We start from the raw sequence: 18,288 nt of genomic DNA, 5'->3' as shown, positions 1-18,288 counted from the left end.
TCCTGACTGGTCTTCCTGCCCTGCCCTTACTGAGACCCCTCTCATCCCAATTTCACCCTGAGCTAAGCCAGCTTCCTGACAGTAACCTCCATGTCCTCACAAGATTGGACTCCATTGCCTCTGGCCTGATCTTCTAACCTCCATCTCACCTGCTCTGCCCTGTTCGAGCCACAGTGATGTCCTTCAGGGACCTTCTATGTGCTAGGAATGCTCCCCAATACGACCTTTTCTCTCCACATTCCTTCTTCCTTAGAAATCTGTTTTTCCTGAGATCTGCATGGCTTCTCTCCTCACTTATTACTTCAGGTCTTTACTCCAATGTCACATCCTCAGTGAGTCTTTCCCTGAGCTTATTTTAAATTGCACTCTCCCTATGCCCCTGACCTCCAATTCTCTAGTTTAGTTTTTTTTTTTTTCACAGAATTTGTTACATTTGCACTTACTCTATATTTACTTGTTTCTTTTTTGTCCTCCTTCTCCACCTCCCAATCCCCTACCAGATTGTAACTCCGATGAGGACAAGCATGTTTTGGTATTCTGTTCACCATCTTATCCCAAGCACCCAGAGCAATGACTGACATATAATAGATGCCCAATATATGCTTAATGAAAAATTTAATATGGAAACAAAATAGCTATGCAATACATGTAAACATCAACCTAATAGAAAATTAAGAAGTCTCCTTGGTAACAGCCCTCTTCATTCTTTGCTGAACCACTTCATTTTTTATTCAAACGTCAGGATATGCTGAGTGGTATACTTAGCCCCAAATCAGAGACGAAAATGCAATTTACTAATTAAAATAATGGATTTTAAAAACTTCTTTTTTATTTTTTAAAACATCTTCCTTGTACATCTTATTGAAATTGCTTTCCTTTTTCTTTTTTTTTTTTTTTAAGTGATCTTTTTTTCTGCTTCCTAGAAGGCTGGCTACATTCACATTCCAGTATGGACATGAATATTCCATTGTGTATTTCCAAATATGAGCATTATTGAGAATAACTTTTAACTAGAGGCATGTGTTTCAAGCAGAGATTCATTTTGAGGGGGGACTTGATTTTCCTTTTATCAATTCATGACTAAAATTAATTTTAAGGTAACCCATACATGTATAATGAAGACATTTTCTTTAGGCTACCTCAAAGTTAGAAGCCTTGGAGCAATTTTATTAGCATGCTCAGGCTCTATTCTAGCAGTTTCATTTGTTACATTACACACATTCTCTAGGAGACATTGCATTTTTAGTAGTTCAAAAAGTCCCCTGACTCATAGCCTTACTCCATAATAGTTTCTTTTTCTTATGGGTTTTTTGGAAACGTTTTACAAAGGCCATCTTTAGTTAAAGATATCCTCCAATAGCTTGAAGAATATAAAAAATAGCCCTCAACAGGAAACTATTGGCAGTCAGTCTATAACCATCTCTCCATATTTAACATTACTTTTCAAAGAAAGATTACCTTAAATTCTCCAACGGGCTTCTGTTTAATCACTCAATTTGCCATGGTGTTGGATGTTTGGAAGGTCCACTCTTCACTGCAATTTCCTCTGTCAGAAGAGCTTAATTCTCATGCTGACTGAGTAGCTCACATGGGGCTCTGTTCTGAAAGGCCCCTCCTCTTGCCAACATCTGTCTATTTATTTCAGATATAGAACAGATACTGAGCTTCTTAAAATGTAAAATAAGTGCTAGGTCTAGGAGATAATTAAAGTTAAAACAACCAAAAGTATAAATAGCTCTTGAAAGGTACGTGAGAAGACTGAAGGAGGCTTACCCTAACAGGCACCTTTAAAGGAATTTTTTAAATGTCGTCTCTAATCTGTCCTGGCAGGTGACTAGATGAAAAACCCAGGATTATCTCTATTACTAATATAAGTATAATGTAAATTGTAAATTTATAAATTCTGAAGTTTGTATTAAGCATCTTGGGAACCTTGATGGCTCTAACTGAAAACAATAGGCCAGCAGGACAAATGCCATTTTGACTTGTATAAGGGGACTCTTTAGATTAACTTTTCCCATGAGCATTGAAAAAAATATATAGAGCACCTATCATAAGTTAATTCATTTAGAATCAGCCTTGCAGATTAAACTTCTGGCTCAATAAAGAATTCTTCTGGTCTAATCGTATGGTTTGAGGAATAAAAAACTTGCCCGTGCATTTGAATTTTTAACCAAAATTACTCCCATATAGGAATATCTTGTTTAGCTTTGAGGAAGAAAATCTGGATGCATGATTTTTACATAAAAACAAGCAAAGCAGCTTCTGGTCCCCTGAAATGATTAATAGAAAAGTGATTTGAATTAATCACAAACACAAGAGGAAGCTGAAATTAGAGAGGGTTATTAAGATACTGGCTGCTGTTTAATCTCACCCGTTATCAACACATTAACCTTGTTTTCTCTGCCTGAGCACTAAGTCCTACAGCAAAATTAGGTCAGAAATTCACATCAGATCAGATCAGCTGATTCATTCCAGCAAGACCCTGACATGCTGCAGATTTGAGTTTAATTCTAGATAGGAGGATGGCTGAGGGCTTTTTTTTTTTTTATGTTGCTCAAAGCATAGATTAGTTATACAGTATTTCTGTGCTACCTGTAGAGTATTCCCAAATACTCTTAGGCAAGCTGGTAGAGTATTTCTTAAAGTTGACAGTGTGTTTCCAAACCTTTGTTTAACCATGCTTACTTCACTGTGCAATGGGGCTTAAACACTCCTTTTCACGTAGAAATAGAGTATCTCATTTTTCTACATGCCTCCAATTAAAACAAATCTAATAATATTAGCTATTCATGACCAAAATAGCTATTCATGGTGCAATGAGCAGGTATATCATTCACAAAAATGCACTTCAATAGATGCTATTTCCACAAAGTCTACTGCCACAAATCGTGGGTATGATCCCAGAAGTCATTACTATCTAAAGAGGATTTATGTAACTGTTAACATTTCTCTAATAAGAGCTCTCTGTGTAATTATGTCTTTGGGTAAAGTAGTCATTTAAAATATTAACCAATTCAAAACTTGGATATCATAGCCATTTGCTTTTTGGGCAGCAATGTATTAGTAAAGGAAAAACAAATATTTTCTTCATTTTTATTTTTGTTTTATTTTTCTTCTTGGTCCAAAGGATGGACTTTAGTGGTTCTTTTTGAGTAACAGAAATACTGAATCTTTCAAATAGAGATAGCTTTCAAGTATATATAGTAATATGCAATTGCATGTATTTTTTTAAAGGAGCTGTAAGTAATCTAATTCCATTTCTGTCACTTTTAAAGAGGAAATATAACCTCATATAGATCCCTTGAGGGCATCCACAGGGAACAGAGACATTCCTAATCAGCCTAAGTAGTCCTTTGTGTCAGAACCACTTTGCTAAAGTCGAGAGCTGTCTTCCAGATTCACAATGTTTTGGAAAATTTAACTAATGCAGCATTTGTTTGATTAGAAAAAAAAATCCTACCCTTACCTATGGTAGATATGATGCTCACAAAGACATGTACTGGGAACAGATTTTCCTGTTGCTTTCAATTTAAAGGATGTTTCCTATATTGCTTTTAAAATACTATAGCTAATAGCAAAATGAGACAGTGCAGGGACCAGTTTCAGATTTAAGAAAGAAAACTTTGTTTGAAGGGACTTTTTGTGCATTTAGCATACCAGATGATCTTTGGATTGCCGGTCCTTCTTAGTGAATATCGTCACTTGATGCCTAAACCTGGTGGCCTGTAAATAGTCAACTCCAAGGAAGGTGTTCACAGATACACCCAGGTACTGCCTTAAGGGATGTTTGTGGCTGGACTCTGTTCTCGTTGGTCACTTGCCTCCTTCTCACTGGCTAGTTCCTGAGTGTGTCAATGGTTCAATACACGACTATCCTTCCTGTTTCTTACCTTTTCTCTCATTCACATGATAAACTGGGATTTTGCAACCCATCTCAAGGGAACTCATTTGTGTGAAGCTATAGGTTTTGTGTGTTTGTTTTCTTATAGGTTTCTCATAAAAAAGTAAATCTCATTTAACAGTGCCTGCACAAAACCATTAGGATTTAAAATAGCAGAAAATATGAGCTACTAAAATATTTTTCATTCTCTATTAACTTGTTTCCTTTAAGTCTTTTTCTCTCTTTCTCACCAAATGTTATTTGAAGCTGTTAAGAAAAACACTAAGAGCATCGCTTTTTATTTATTTGATATTTTTTCACCCAGCCAGACTTTTGAGTAAAATCCCATTTGAGAAATGGAAGTGAAGGTATGAGAAAGTTAATAGTGACAAGGTGTTCAAGTTAGTTTAAAAATAAGGAATTGGGTTCAGAAAGCCTAAGTGACTTAGAACACTGAGAAAGTGATGAGGATATTCTTTTTCTAAGAGCTCAGTGTTTTAAGCTTCCCAGCTTCAGCACAAAAGGCATTTCAGCACATATGTGATCCAGAAGGTCAATCATATGAAATCCTATTTCCATTTTTTAAGCAATCCTTGGCAGTCTGCACGTTTCTGAAATTGCAACTGGCATATTTCACAGAGAATTATCATCAATGCCTTTTCAAGGTCAAACATGCCCCATCTTTAGATTTTCAGCATGTATATTCTATACACTAAACAGCAGTATATTTTTAAAAAGCATTCAGTAGATATGTTACATAATTTTAAGTAATTAGACTATGTTTATTAATGCCTCATTGAATTCTCTCTACTCAATGTAAATTGCATGTTAAAAATATTAAAACGTGTTAGGTTTAGATGCTGGTCCTCTGTATCTTTCACCATCCCTGGAATCCCAAAATGCCAGTGTGACTAGGATCTTGCTATGGACTTTCTCAAAATATTAAAAACACATTTTTTTATTAAGAACATGGCAGCAATTCCAAAATTGTAGTTTGAGGAAATAATAAAAGACTGTTATTATTTTTAAATTGTCAGAACTCCAAGATATCCAGTCACTATATGAATCAAATAAAATTGAATTTGGATGTTACCATGAGTACTGAGACTAGATCACTTGAGATTCCACAGCTCTAACTGTAAACAATAGGCCAGCAGGACAGACGCCAGTCCATCGTAAGGAGGTTTAGGACTTTAGCCTCCTCCTCCTGTCCTATTTTTTATTTGTTTATTATTTTTTTTGGCCTGTTTCACTTTTCTCTCTCCAGCTTCCTCCCTTACCTATCCAGATACTATCTCTGTCCTCACACTGTACGTGGGTCCTGATTTTGGAAAAGAAAGACACTTGAGAAATCTCAACAACTAGAAAGATTTACTAGTATTATGCCCCCTCCAAAGATATTTATATTTTAAATTAAAATTCTAGAAAAATATGTTGGGGGAGGGAGAGTAGGAAAGAAAGGAAGGTTCTAGATAGTAAGACACACACTACATTTTTCAAATCCTAGTGCATGTGCTGACTGTGAGGACAGTAATAAAATAGTGTTTGAGATATGATTGACCTCACCAGGTTTGAGGCATGGCCCACAAATGACTGTCTCCCACGTGTGCACCTGATCAGGGTTCCTGCTGCCATCTGAGTCTCTACCTGTGATTGTCTTTGAGGTGAGGTCTGAGTGTGTCCTGATGGGAGTAATTCCTCTGTGCCTCCGCAGTGCAGGCATGGAACAGGCTTCCATCTTGGTTTACTTTCCTAGCCCGCTATTTTCCGACTAGAGCTTATCCTAGACCCAAGCCTCCAGCTCTTCTCCACTTGGCAGCTTTAACTGTACAGAAACTTTTGGAGAAACAGGGAGAAGGGACTGTTCTTTAATTCTACCTTTCTGTTTCTTTTTCTACTATTCTCAGCTGCTCTGACGGTTTTTCACAAATTTTACCTCCATAATTTGGCTCCTGATTTAAATCTGTATATTGACTTTAGAGAACCAGTTTTGGGGACTTTTCATGCCAGTTTTTAGTCTTTCATTCATTCATTATATATTCATCCACATAATGTGGCATCTGTCCTCTTACCACAGCTGAGCAGTCCGTGCTCCATCTAAAATGTTCTAGACGCCTCTTTTCCTACCTACTCAAGGACACTCTAACAGTAATTTTTCCCTTTCTCTAAGTCATCAATATTTCTCTTTCTGCAGTAATCATTCACAACCACATTTTAAATATGCTGATTTTTCTCCCTTCTTACAGGAACAAAATTTTTATTAAAAAAAAAAAAAAAAGCCGGGAGCAGTGGCTCACGCCTGTAATCCCAACACTTTGGGAGGCTGAGGCAGGCGGATCATGAGGTCAAGAGATCGAGACCATCTTGGCCAACGTGGTAAAACCCCATCTCTACTAAAAATACAAAAATTAGCTGGGCATGGTGGTGCATGCCTGTAGTCCCAGCTGAGGGACTGAGGCAGGAGAATCGCTTGAAACTGGGAGGCAGAGGTTGCAGTGATAAATGATATATAAATGATAATATAATATTATTATAGTATAATATATTATTTATAAATTATTTATAAACAATAAATATATTATTTGTAAATAATTATTTATATTCCGCTTCAAATCCTTTATTTTCATTCTGTTGCAAACATAATCCCATTGAGTTTTGTTCCCAGCCCTTCAACGAAATTGTTTTTATTAATAACACAAATGTGGTAAAAAGCAATGGTCAGTTCTTAGGCTTCAACATATTTGATGTATCAGCCAAATGTCTCTCTCTTCTTTAATTGCTTTTGACACTTCACTCTAAGGCATCACACTCCTTTGTGGTCCTCCCCTCTCACTAACCGTTCTTACTGAATTCTTCCACTGTTCCTATCATATGAGCAATCAGGTGCCTCCAGGGGGCAATCCTGGGTTCTTTTATCATCTCTATTTAAATTTAAGTCCTTGGCTCATGATGGTGAAATCTATAGACTACAACTCTCACATTTGTACCTTTGGCTTGGAATTCTACCATAGCTCCAGATTCTTTACTCAACTGCCTTTCCATCACCTCCACTTGGACATTTAAAAGGCTTCATAAAATCATCATACCAAAGCTGAGCTCCTGTCCCCCCATCAGTTACCCTAAACTTGCTCTCCTTTTAGTCTTTGCCGTTGCATTAAATGGAAACATCATTCTACTAGCTTAGGTAGAAACAAAATAAAGTAGAAAACAACAACAGAACAAACCTGAGAGCCACCTCTAATTAATTCTTTTCTCTTGCTCAACTACTGCATCTTGTCAATCAGAAAATTCAAATGATGCCCATAATTTGATTATTTTACACCACCTTTACTGCTATCCTCTCAATGCAAACCAACGTTATCTCTCAACAGTTAGGACACAACAAAATGATGTACTTCTGTCTTTTGCTCTATTCTCAAGTAGGACTAAAATTTTATCTTCTGCTTAAGGGGTGAGTAGAAGTGAATGTCTCCAGATCGTGTAAGACTTCTTCAGTTCAATGTGTGATCTGAGTTATCTTTACTTGCATGTTATTAACATAGTTCTGAAAAATATTGCTTTATCAGACTAGCAGGAATCAACTCAAAGTTCACATAAATGGATTACTTAGACCTCACTTATTATGTAATGACAGGGTTTTGCTGTGTCTCCATCTACCTAAATTTCTGTTCCTAAGTCCCTTGGACTTTAGTTCTCTGAGGTTATGCCCCTTTTTGAACACTTGACAGTTAAGCACCTAAAAATTAGCCATTTTTGTTGTCTTAACAACTATGAATCTTTAAATAGAAATCTACTGAAGCTTGTTAATGAAATACAGAAGCTAGTAATAGAGTAATAAGCACACTTTGGGTGTTCTGTAAAAGCTAATGGAATGATCCAGAAAATAATTTTATTTATATGCTTCTAGAAAAGGATTTATTATTGAGTTTTAATGCCAAGATTACAAACTTCAGATTTTAGAGTTTTGAAGTCACTTTCAAAAACATGTAGGCCATCCGTTGTATTTTGAATTTTAGAAAACTCAGATTCATAAAACTAAAGTTAAATGCTCACACACAAAAAAATGTCCATCAAAAATACTTCACAGAAAAAAAAAAATGTCCTAAGAAGGCATTTATACACTCTAGAAAAGAATTGTGATACCAGTTAAAATTGGTTAGAAATCAAAATAACATAGTCCTCAACAACAAATTAGTTGACTTCAAATACAAATACATGCAATTGTGAAAATGTTGATCAATTATGCAATTTCTATACCTGATAATACATTTTCATTTTAATAGTCTAGAGAAAAAAGGTTTCTCTTTTAAAACAATCTTGTATACCATTCCTTTCTATTTCTAGTTTTTTGCTTTCAAATCATTCTCTCTCTCCATAAAGTTATTTTTAATTAAATTATTGGAGTAGTGTGATCTTACCTAGCTTCTTTATAAGCATGAACAATTCATTTTAAGAGAACATTTTGGTTTTTTAAAAATCATAGCGTTCAGAGATGATAAGCAAAAGTATTAATGCCAGATTAGATGAAAAATCTCCCAATTAACCATCAAAATATCTTTCATATTATTATTATTCAGTTATCAAGCTAATTGATATGGATTAAGTCCCTATATTCTGGATTTTGCACTTAGTAAATGAACTTTATTTGAAGAAACAGGACTCCATCTGACACAGGTGTCTCCCTGTACCACAAGAAGACACACACACATGCAAACTGAAAACATTGTAACATTCTTTTTAAAAAATCAAAAGATATGCATTCTTCTTTTGGTGTCAGTGCTCTAGGAAATTTAACCTCAATTTGGAAGGCCGCCATCTGGGGCTCATCAGCTAGTAGCTGGTAGGTTTTGCATCATAAAAGTAATTCCGTTTGAACAAACTTGTGGCGCTTGGTACCAAACAAGAAATTTAACAGCCATAAAAGTCTGCATAGGGAGAGCACACCGTGAGGATTCTACCTGCCTTCAGAGGCTCACATAAGTATAATTATTGATGTGTCTTGGCCATAATCTAGAAAGAAGATGAGCTCTATTTAAAGGTAAGAACTATAACCAAAGGCCATTAAAGGTAGGGATTTTCATCAATCTTGGGCTATTAAAGGGTTTGTGTGTTCCCTTGCATCTTTGCCAAGAGGTTATTGAGTATGAGCTTTTGTTCAGAGGAAATTGAACTTTTCCCCATCTGTCTGTAGCTGCATATGCACACACACAAGGAAATAACTTTTGTTAGCTAAGGATGCTGTTGGCAGGGTGGGTGGTGTTTTTGTTATAGTTGAGGGGTCACTTTCATATGCTCTCACCAAGTCTAACTGACTCTGGAAGACCTTTTCTGACCAAGTGACAACATCACGACTTTAGCAGCCCTCACGGACTTTCTCATGTGCACAAAACTCGAAATAATTTTATTTATATTTACCGCTTTATTGCTTCTTCTTGTCTTCGGCGTTTTTCATTCTTCTCTTTCAAATAGGCCAGGTTAGTTTCATTTCTCAAGCGATCATTCTCTCGAGCAATATCTGATGCATTCTGAATAACCAAGCCATCGTAGGCCTTCATCCCCATATCCTCAATGTACTGGAGAAATGTGTCCAAAGGGTCTTCCTCAGGATTAGAACTCATCATCTTGGAGGATATCATGTAAAGAGGAACACTGCCTGCAGGGTGAGAACACATTTTACTTTTATCCAGGGTGGGGAAAAAAGCAAGGTGCTGTTTATTATCCCTAACAACTCAAAACTCCAATGATTATGGCCAAATCCAATTGGAGAAAATATCTCACTAGAATAATTACAACCAGAATATTTGAAGTAAATATTAAATAAGTGCTACCTGAGTAGCAAACCTTCTCTCAAAGCAGCAACACTAGCAGGACAAAGGCCAAAGCTCTTGAACTGAAAGATGATGGGAAGGTGTAAATACTGTATGCAAAGTTAAACATTTGGTTTGCATAATTACAATAATAATTTTGTTTCTTAAAATGTGTTTTCACACAAAGAAGGTATATAAGATCCAAGCTTCATGTATTTCTGATTGCCATAAAGACTTTTCTGTTCAATTTCAAGTAAAATGATGTAATTATTTGGAAATAACTTTTGTACATATATGTGTTTTCCTTAGTTTTTGAAATTAAAATGTATGAATCTGAACTATGTATGCAAAATATAATAGTAGTAAAAGAAAAACACATTTCTAATATAACTTGTCCAGAAAAGAATCCTTTTTAACTCTTCATTTCTTTCCATAATGTTCCTCCATAATGCCTTCATACAACAACTAACATATCATAGATCACTAGGACCACATTAGTCCTGACCAGTCTGGTAATTCAAGCATTGACAACTGTTGTCTCATTGTTACATGAAGTTTTCAAAACTTGAGCCTCAGAAAGGATTACTGAGAAACCAAAATTAAATCAAAACAAAACAAAAAAGCATAGGAATTTCAACTAGTATATATTACTCTCAACTGTAAAATGATGCTAGTAATAACTCCTACCTCCTGCTGATGTGAAGATTATGAGATGAAGACTGTAAATAATTTAGAACAAAGTTCAACAATAGTAAGTATATAATACTATTAGCTAACATTATCATTAAAAAGTATGACCTGGCAGCAATAGTAATGTCAAATGGATATGTGTGGCTAGATGGGTAGATGGACAGATGGATGGAAGGAAGGCTTACTGTCCTAATTGCATATTAATTGTGGTACAAGAAACTGGTATAATTGAGTCAGATTAAAAAACCAAAAGCAAAGTCAATTAACAAGGGGAAAAAATTCTCCATTCAAAAGTTATCAATTCCCTTGCAGGTTTTACTTTCTTTACAAGACTTAGAAAGATATTTTTAAAATATCAGCCCAACTATTTGATGTAAAACTCCCAGACTTTCACTTTTTCGATTACAAATAATTTTCATTCTGATTTTTTTACAGGTATAATCATGTTCCAAAACCTGGATAATAACTATGGAAATTTTACTTCTCATCAGACTTTATTAGCATTTCAGCTGCCAGTCAATCCATATTTGATTTGGAACCCATCCTGAATTTAAGGATTTTTCTCTCCTATCTAAGAAATTATTGAAACTGGAGTCTAGATAAGGTTGTTTGTTAACTCTTGATTTTTATGTTAAGTTTTTGTATGTTTTGTTTTATGTTAAGCTGTAATGGGTTAGCAAATGAAATGGCCTTTTAATTCCAACTATCTGTGTAATTGAATTGTATTTTACTATCAGTCCATCAGATTAGATGCTGACATGATGGACATTAAGAATAGTAAATTCATGCTACAAATGATTGCAATTTGGGGAAAAATACAAGAAAACGATTCTGAGAGCTAAAGCATTGCCATTGTCAGGAATTCACTTCTACCAAGGACTTTAGCACTAGGAGTGCCTGGATAAAAAAGATCAGCATAACTTCACGACAATTAATTCTACCCAAGTTAAGCAAGCCAAGTCACTATTACAAGAATTCTAGAGATAATGCCTCCGGCTGGAAGATGATCACTCCTTCTTTGCCCTCTAGCAAAATGGTATATTTCCCAATTAAATAAGGCATTATTACCCAAAGGTTTTATTTTTTTTCCTTAAGTTTTCCTCCAACCAAAATGACACCAGAGATTCCTACGCAGTTTATATATTCCAAATATCAACAAGGTTATTTGTTTACCTCTGAAAGTTAATTACCTTCCTAAGTGGTGTTTCAAATTGGCTGGAATTTAAATTATTTTTGTTCTGAGAAATTATTAACCAATAATATTATAAAGTATTTACACTATAGAAAGATGCTTTTAAAAACAAAAAGGAGATCAAATTTTTTGAGATGAAAATGAACCATCACATCTAGTAAAACTTCAAAGTAATGAAAATTGAATAAATGTTTGTACACATGCTCCTGCCACCTAATTCTAGAAAAGTATTAAATTCCATGACCATTCATTTTTTCAAGTATTTGCTGAGCACGTGTTATGAAAAGCCCTAATGAAGGCAGAATTGTGTCCCTCTAGATGTCTTCATGGCAGTGTTAGAGCAAAATAAATAAATAATTTCAATTCTTGTGACTAGTGTTGATTTAGGTGGACTTCACTAATTGGTCATACATGTTTTATTTTCTCTGTTTTTAAGGGTGAACAAGAAATATTTTTCAACAATCGTGTTTGGTCTCCGAAAATGGTCACAGGCCCTATCAATGTCTAAACATCATACTTCTTTGTTTACTTGTCCACATGTAAAAAGTATAATAGTTTTTAATATTGAGGAGGCTGTGAGGCTGTCCTGAAGGGCATGGATAAGGAGGCTGGCAGAATGGCCTAGAAACCCCAGTGAAGGTACCTCTAGCTCTAAAACTTTGTACAAGTTAATTACTGTTTTTAAAGTTCAATTTCCACTTAAAAAAAAAAAAAGTGGTTGGAATAGACTCATGTTGTGAGTATTGAGTTAGAAATGCATAAAAGTATTCCATAAATTTAACTATAATTTATAGTCACTAACATTACTGTTTCCCAATTCTTAAATGTGGCTAGAATTATATTTAATAATAATATAACCCCTTGATAAACGTAATTTTACTTTGAAACAAAGGTGAGTACAATGTTTATTGTAGTGCAACTTCCTTAAACATGCATGTGTAAATGTGTAAATGGAGGCCAGGTTAGGAGTTCATACATTCTTCCCCCCAATCAAATCTATATGGACAGCCCCACATAACCATTGTCCCGCATTGTCCACATCTAGAAAATAAAGAAACTGGGACATATGGACCACGAAGCTCATCCCATCTCTCAAACCCTAGGTCTCCACCCTTCCAAGCCAAAAGTCTTTCTCAGGCAACTGAACTATGAGTAAATAGATTCATGGCCTCACTAGAGAAAAGAGAACCTTATGTTCATTGTCTACTTCATTACAACTGCTACCAATTCAAAGCAGTGAGAACCCACAGACAAGTACAACCATAAATCTCTTTGTTTTTCAGAAATTTATATTTACACCTAAGATAGATACTGAATAAGGTATGTTGTAAACCATCAAAAACTTGGCTGCATTTTGACTGTTAGATATTAAGTCAAGTTTATATCTGGCCCTTAAATGACAATTATGTATGCAAGAATTTTATAAAGACTTGCCTTGAACATCTAATCCTATGTCAGCATCCTAGAAGACCCTATTTGTTAAGAGGCAAATGGCCCCTCTCCTCCAGGTAGCATCTTTAGCTCTGTCTCAGTAAGTAAGGGAAACTGGCTTACTGGACCATTAACTGGTGCATGGGGTATTTGTGACAACAGAGTGGGTGAGACTAAGGTGGAACTCTGGCTTTTCTACAGGCATCCCTTTTAATTGAGTTCATCCCCTTTAATTGAGTTCATTGAGTCTGTTGCCATTTTTGCTCAAAACAAATTAGATATTTTAGCCCCTTCCCTGCTCCCTGAGCATTGGCTGAAAACAAGCATCCATGGTCTTCATTTAGAAGACAGATGTGTTCTCTTGGCAATGCACAATGTTGATACAAGTAGTGCAACACTGTATGTGCATTCCTTGAAATTTGTGGCCAACATTTAAAATTTGTGTCAGGGACACTCCTGGGAAAGCACCTAAAATGACCAAGATCAGATTTCCTGTACAATCTACAGATACCTTCACATCCTCCCTCTCTGCCTTTCCTCCACTGTTGTATTCTGCATTCACAAAAGACTCTTTTTGTTTAAGTTTTTAGATTACTGTATCTAGAATCATCACCATTCTAATATAAGTTAAAGATGTTGGCTTTCACACAGCTGTATGGTTAATTTTTCAGCTTTATTTTATTCTTTCACTTTGTTATTTACATCATGTTGACCACACCCTTCACAAAGATCACTTTGTATAATACTGTGACACTTCCCAAAATTTGAAATTTCATTCCACCCAGCTAAATTGCACCAAATTAAACTGGTTTAATTCTCACCATAAGTTAAATACTAAGCATTTAACTGTTTATTGAGTTAACCATTTTCTTATTTTCTTTTGTGCAAGGCCATCATTATACTTTACCAATGCTGAACCTAGAGCTGAAAGTAACATTCCATTTCTTTACAATTGTTTCCACTGAAATAAAACTACCCATTATATACACATGTGGAGCATAAGCTAAGTCTGATATGTCAAAATAGAACTCATAGAAACATTAAAACATTTAAAAAATGACTCGTTTTTTCTTTTTCTATAGTTTCCTGCTACTGCTTCCACCCAGAGAAGTCAAGAAGCTAAGACACTATGTGACCCTTAGTTCCGAAGCTTAAAAAAAAAGCAGCATTTTTGAGAAAGATGTGTATGCAAAAGAATCAAACTAAGATTATAGATTTATGTGGGCTATTCCCATTGTAAATTAAGGTATCAAATGTGTGTGGTCTCAATCTACCAGAGGGTATTTAATGTGGCACCAACTAATATCAAGATTGAGTTCCCCAAGGTATAGAGGGCTTTTGATTAATTCCAAGATATTGTTGAATCAAGGATGTACAAAGAGTCAGATAAATATTAGGCATGCCATCTTCCTTCTCATACATGGTTAAGCATTTCTTTTCTCTTTGCTTCAGAGCAAATTTCTTCATGAGTATAATTTCATACATTGTGATATCAACCACTCTAACTCTATAAGGACTGACTAGAATGGACATGTACACTGATTTGTCAGGCAGAGCCTTCCAATGGGCAATTTATCTCCATTTACCAAAAGCAGAGTTTTACAGGTACTAGTATCATCTGAGTAAGTTAGTCCAGTAGCCTTCATAGGCACAGGTCCTTTTATCTTTTATTAAGGTATTTATCTGGAATTTCTGATATGGAGCTATTCTCCATCTGAAACTTTTATTTTCCAAGATATAAAGTTGTGACAACTCTGTTAATCTGGTTATTTGCTACATATACTAAGTAGTGGAGGGAGAAAAGGCTCTGTTTTGGGAGAGAATGGCTTCCTAATCCTAATACCTGGAGCTTTATGAGAAGCTTCCTTAATTTTAGGCCACAGTTAATCCTACAAGATAATCTTATAGCTATAATAAGATAGTTTATTTTGTGCGATTATTATAATGCTACTTGTGACCAGCCAGAAGAACATAATACACAGAATGGAACAAATGTCCTGATGGAAACCTAAATATTTTACTTTTATTGTACTTCACATTCGTGTTTTTATTTTATTTGCAGAGGGAGAAGTTTTCTGGTCTCCACCTTTATATATTTCTGAGCTCTTTAAACCACACCTGTCTCAATGTTGTGAGGAAGTTATTAGAATTTGAGTTATTAAGATTTGAGTTTCCTTCCTACTCCAATCATTGCATCCTCTTTGAGGTAGAGAATCCTACTTTTTTTCTAGTAGTATTGATCCAATAAAAGTTTCCCAAGGCAATTTTGACTATTTTTTGTTGTTTTTGTTTAGCAGGAGAAAAAGATCTTTTACAACTTTTGCGTGTACTCAAACCAATTTGAAAACACATTGTGTATGAAAATGTAAGTATTTAAATAATCAGGCTTCTGATACATATGTAAAATACATATGCAAATTAATATTTAAACTTTGCTGACTTCACATAGGACCAAATCATCAGACTAGCCCGGTTATAACCCATAACACATGTAAACCATGTCAAAATTTTTTTCTGATAAAATCTTATAATTTGTCAAGCATTACTCCTATAATTTCACTTTGATTATGCTTGAAATCCTACTCCCTACTCCACAAATGGTCACACTCATTTTCTCATTCTCAGTGTCATCAAAATGCAGCTGTTCTGCCCAAAATGGGAAATGTTGAAGTTACAACCAAGAAAGCTTGCTAAAGTGACTACAAAGACACTGATTGCTTTTTTCTCAGAAAGCAGATTACTTTGCAGTGAGTTTTTCTCCACTATCTCTCTTCCCAAAATGAGTAAGATAGGCATAAATCGTGTTAATGCAGTAGCATGATGAATTGGTATCTCCCCCTCATCTTCCAGGTTGTCATGGTGCTGTTTGCCCATGGTGTAAAAATATTGTACATTTCCATTAATATTGGAGACTTATGCAAAATGCCAGTGGCTGAGATACTTTTTGGAGGCTTGGGCCAAATGGTTCCAGATGCTTACAAGGCATTATTTGCAAAGTAGATGTAGTCAGTCTAATAAATTGCTGACTGGAGCTACAGTGGGAACCATCTAATTGAATTGGGAATCTATAATTTATTTATTTTTTTAAACAATAACCAACCTTCTGGTGTCTAGGATTTTTACACTTCTCTTTCTAAACTTGACTGATGCTTCAAGTCCTCAGACTTCTCCACTGTCCCTTGTGCAGTTGCAATATTTTCCTCTGGTCTGTTTCCACTATTCTCTAAACTGTCTATGTCCTTCACATAGTCCCTTTCTTTGCTGAGTTGGCTCATGTATGTTGCACTTTCCATAGGAAAACAAAATAATTTCTGCATTTGTGGACCACATTTTCCCATTAATTTGTGTAATTAGTGCTTGACAATATTTAAATAAATGGGAACATTGTCTAAAATGTGAAGAATTAGGAAGAGAGTTAATTTTCACTCTTTCTCTATATTTGTTATTCCACACTACTTGGTTATAAATGCTTGGATGTTAAAATGACTAAAACTACATCATGTAAGCTTTTCAGAATTTCATTATTTTTTGGCTATATTTAGAAAAAAGTCCAATTCTATGGTACCAAAAGAACTTTAGTATTTCCCAATGATAGTGAAAAATATTATTTTATGTAACAGTTTTTCCAGATATGAAATACCCACATGTCTTGTATTTAAAATATTGCTGAGTTGTTGGAAAAATTAGGACGGAGACACCCCAACAAAATAAGAACATGTCCCAAGTAAAACAAGTCCACCTAAAGTTTTACAGAAAATATTTATTGTGATGAGGCTAATAAAATCTTTCTGACGTTGAATAGTATTAAAAAATGTTTCTCAAAGAGGTTTATGTCTAATCAGTCAGGAAGAAGCAGTGTCGGCTTTGCTGTTTGTGTGGTAGTTTTGAATTTTGGAGGGTACTGTGTCTTTTTTTCCTGAGAATGTAAAATTGGGCTCTCACTGCTGACACAAATGTGCTAAGAGACTGTTGTAAAATATTTATGGTATGGAATAGCGGATAAATAGCTAGCATGCACAACTTGAATGCCAATTAATACCCTGGAAAACATTTTCGATGCTTTTAATAATTCAACATGGCTTATTTTACTAATGAAAATCTAGTTTAACCATTTCCATGGTAATGTAACTAAGTGGGTAAGGGAGTAAAAATAGCCTCAGGCTCACTAAAGCCCTGGATGCCTTCACTGTGGCTTTATTTCTGCTCCACCTAATAAGGCATGCAAACTTCAGCATTAAGTATCCCTAACTAAAATCCATTCCATTTTATCACCAGATTGCTTGATCTATTTAGTGCTGGATTCGATTAGCATGCTTAGAGAATCTGAAAAATGAGATACATACCAAAATTTAAGTCCCCAGGGAGAGCTAAGTGCAATAACCAGAAGGTGACTTGTATCTGTCAGAGCCCTCTCTCACGGTTGATCTCAGGGCAGTTCTGTAGGAGTAATCCAGCACCATAAGAAATAGACTTGTAGTTCAGCTCAGTGTTTCTTCAATTAAAGTGCATTGTGTCTGGATGGGAAAAGTGTCGACTCCCAGATTCTTCATCACTAGATCAGAGCATTCTTGATGTCCTTCCTATCAGATAAAATGGCCTTTAAAGTTTGCTAGGAAGATGCAGTGGCGGAAGACAGGTGCTTGCTTCCTTAAATCGACATTCGGAGAAAAGAGGGCATAGCTAATGGGTGGGGATGAACACACAGCCCCTCTCCTTCCAGGTCCAGCAGGGAAGAAATTGAATGATTTTACCCACTTTGCTACACAGATGATTACAGGACCAGAAGCAATCACCAAGCTGGCTAATGTACCTCATTTGATTATATTCTGCGAAGACAAAAATAAATGAAAACAAAAAATCAGAAACATCCTTTCTAAATGTCTCCTTTCAGCCAAAAAGATGCTCTTTCTCATTGCCACTTACATACAGAAGGTTTGGAGCAGCCCAGCTTGTGGCATAGTCCCTCCCCCGTGACAACCAGCTCTCTCTCTCTCATTCTCTCTCCCTCCACTCCCTCCCTCCCTCCCTGCCCCTGACTCCCTCCCTTCCTGCTTCTCTTTCTCCTCTCCAGCTGCCTTAGTCTGTTGAAGCTGCTGCTGATTAATCAGGGATTCTGAAACAAAGAACCTACCTTCTGAAATAAGCAGTAATCTTTCTTCTCTGTTTCTGCAATCCGTCTGCATTGAACGGCAAGGCTGCCAGCGTTCTAGCACCTTGGATAGTTCCTGCTCACTAGGCCCATTGGAAAAGGGAGAAGCAACTGAAGAAACTGCAAGAAACCGGAA

At 35.7% G+C, this 18,288-nt stretch overlaps 1 protein-coding gene across 3 annotated transcripts in view; it reads right to left on the bottom strand.

Annotated features, from left to right (window-relative positions):
* Nucleotides 1-17,879, bottom strand: part of NYAP2 (neuronal tyrosine-phosphorylated phosphoinositide-3-kinase adaptor 2) — a 329,537-nt gene extending 311,658 nt beyond the window's left edge. For 2 of the 3 annotated variants that reach the window (XM_063648002.1, XM_063648001.1), the window contains exons 1-2: nt 17,347-17,479; nt 9,299-9,536 (exon numbers count right to left, since the gene is read on the bottom strand). In XM_063648002.1, the coding sequence (XP_063504072.1) occupies nt 9,299-9,519 (221 nt within the window). In that variant the 5' untranslated portion in view covers nt 9,520-9,536; nt 17,347-17,479. Of the gene's footprint in view, nt 1-9,298; nt 9,537-17,346 lie in introns of all 3 variants that reach the window. The other variant, XM_054478860.2, reaches the window with a different exon arrangement.
* Nucleotides 17,880-18,288: the final 409 nt, after the last annotated feature.

Source organism: Pongo pygmaeus, chromosome 11 (genome assembly GCF_028885625.2).
Source record: "Pongo pygmaeus isolate AG05252 chromosome 11, NHGRI_mPonPyg2-v2.0_pri, whole genome shotgun sequence".
Classification (NCBI taxonomy): Eukaryota; Metazoa; Chordata; class Mammalia; order Primates; family Hominidae; genus Pongo; species Pongo pygmaeus.
The sequence above is the reverse complement of the archived record's forward strand: the minus strand, read 5'-3'. Positions and strand labels throughout refer to the sequence as shown.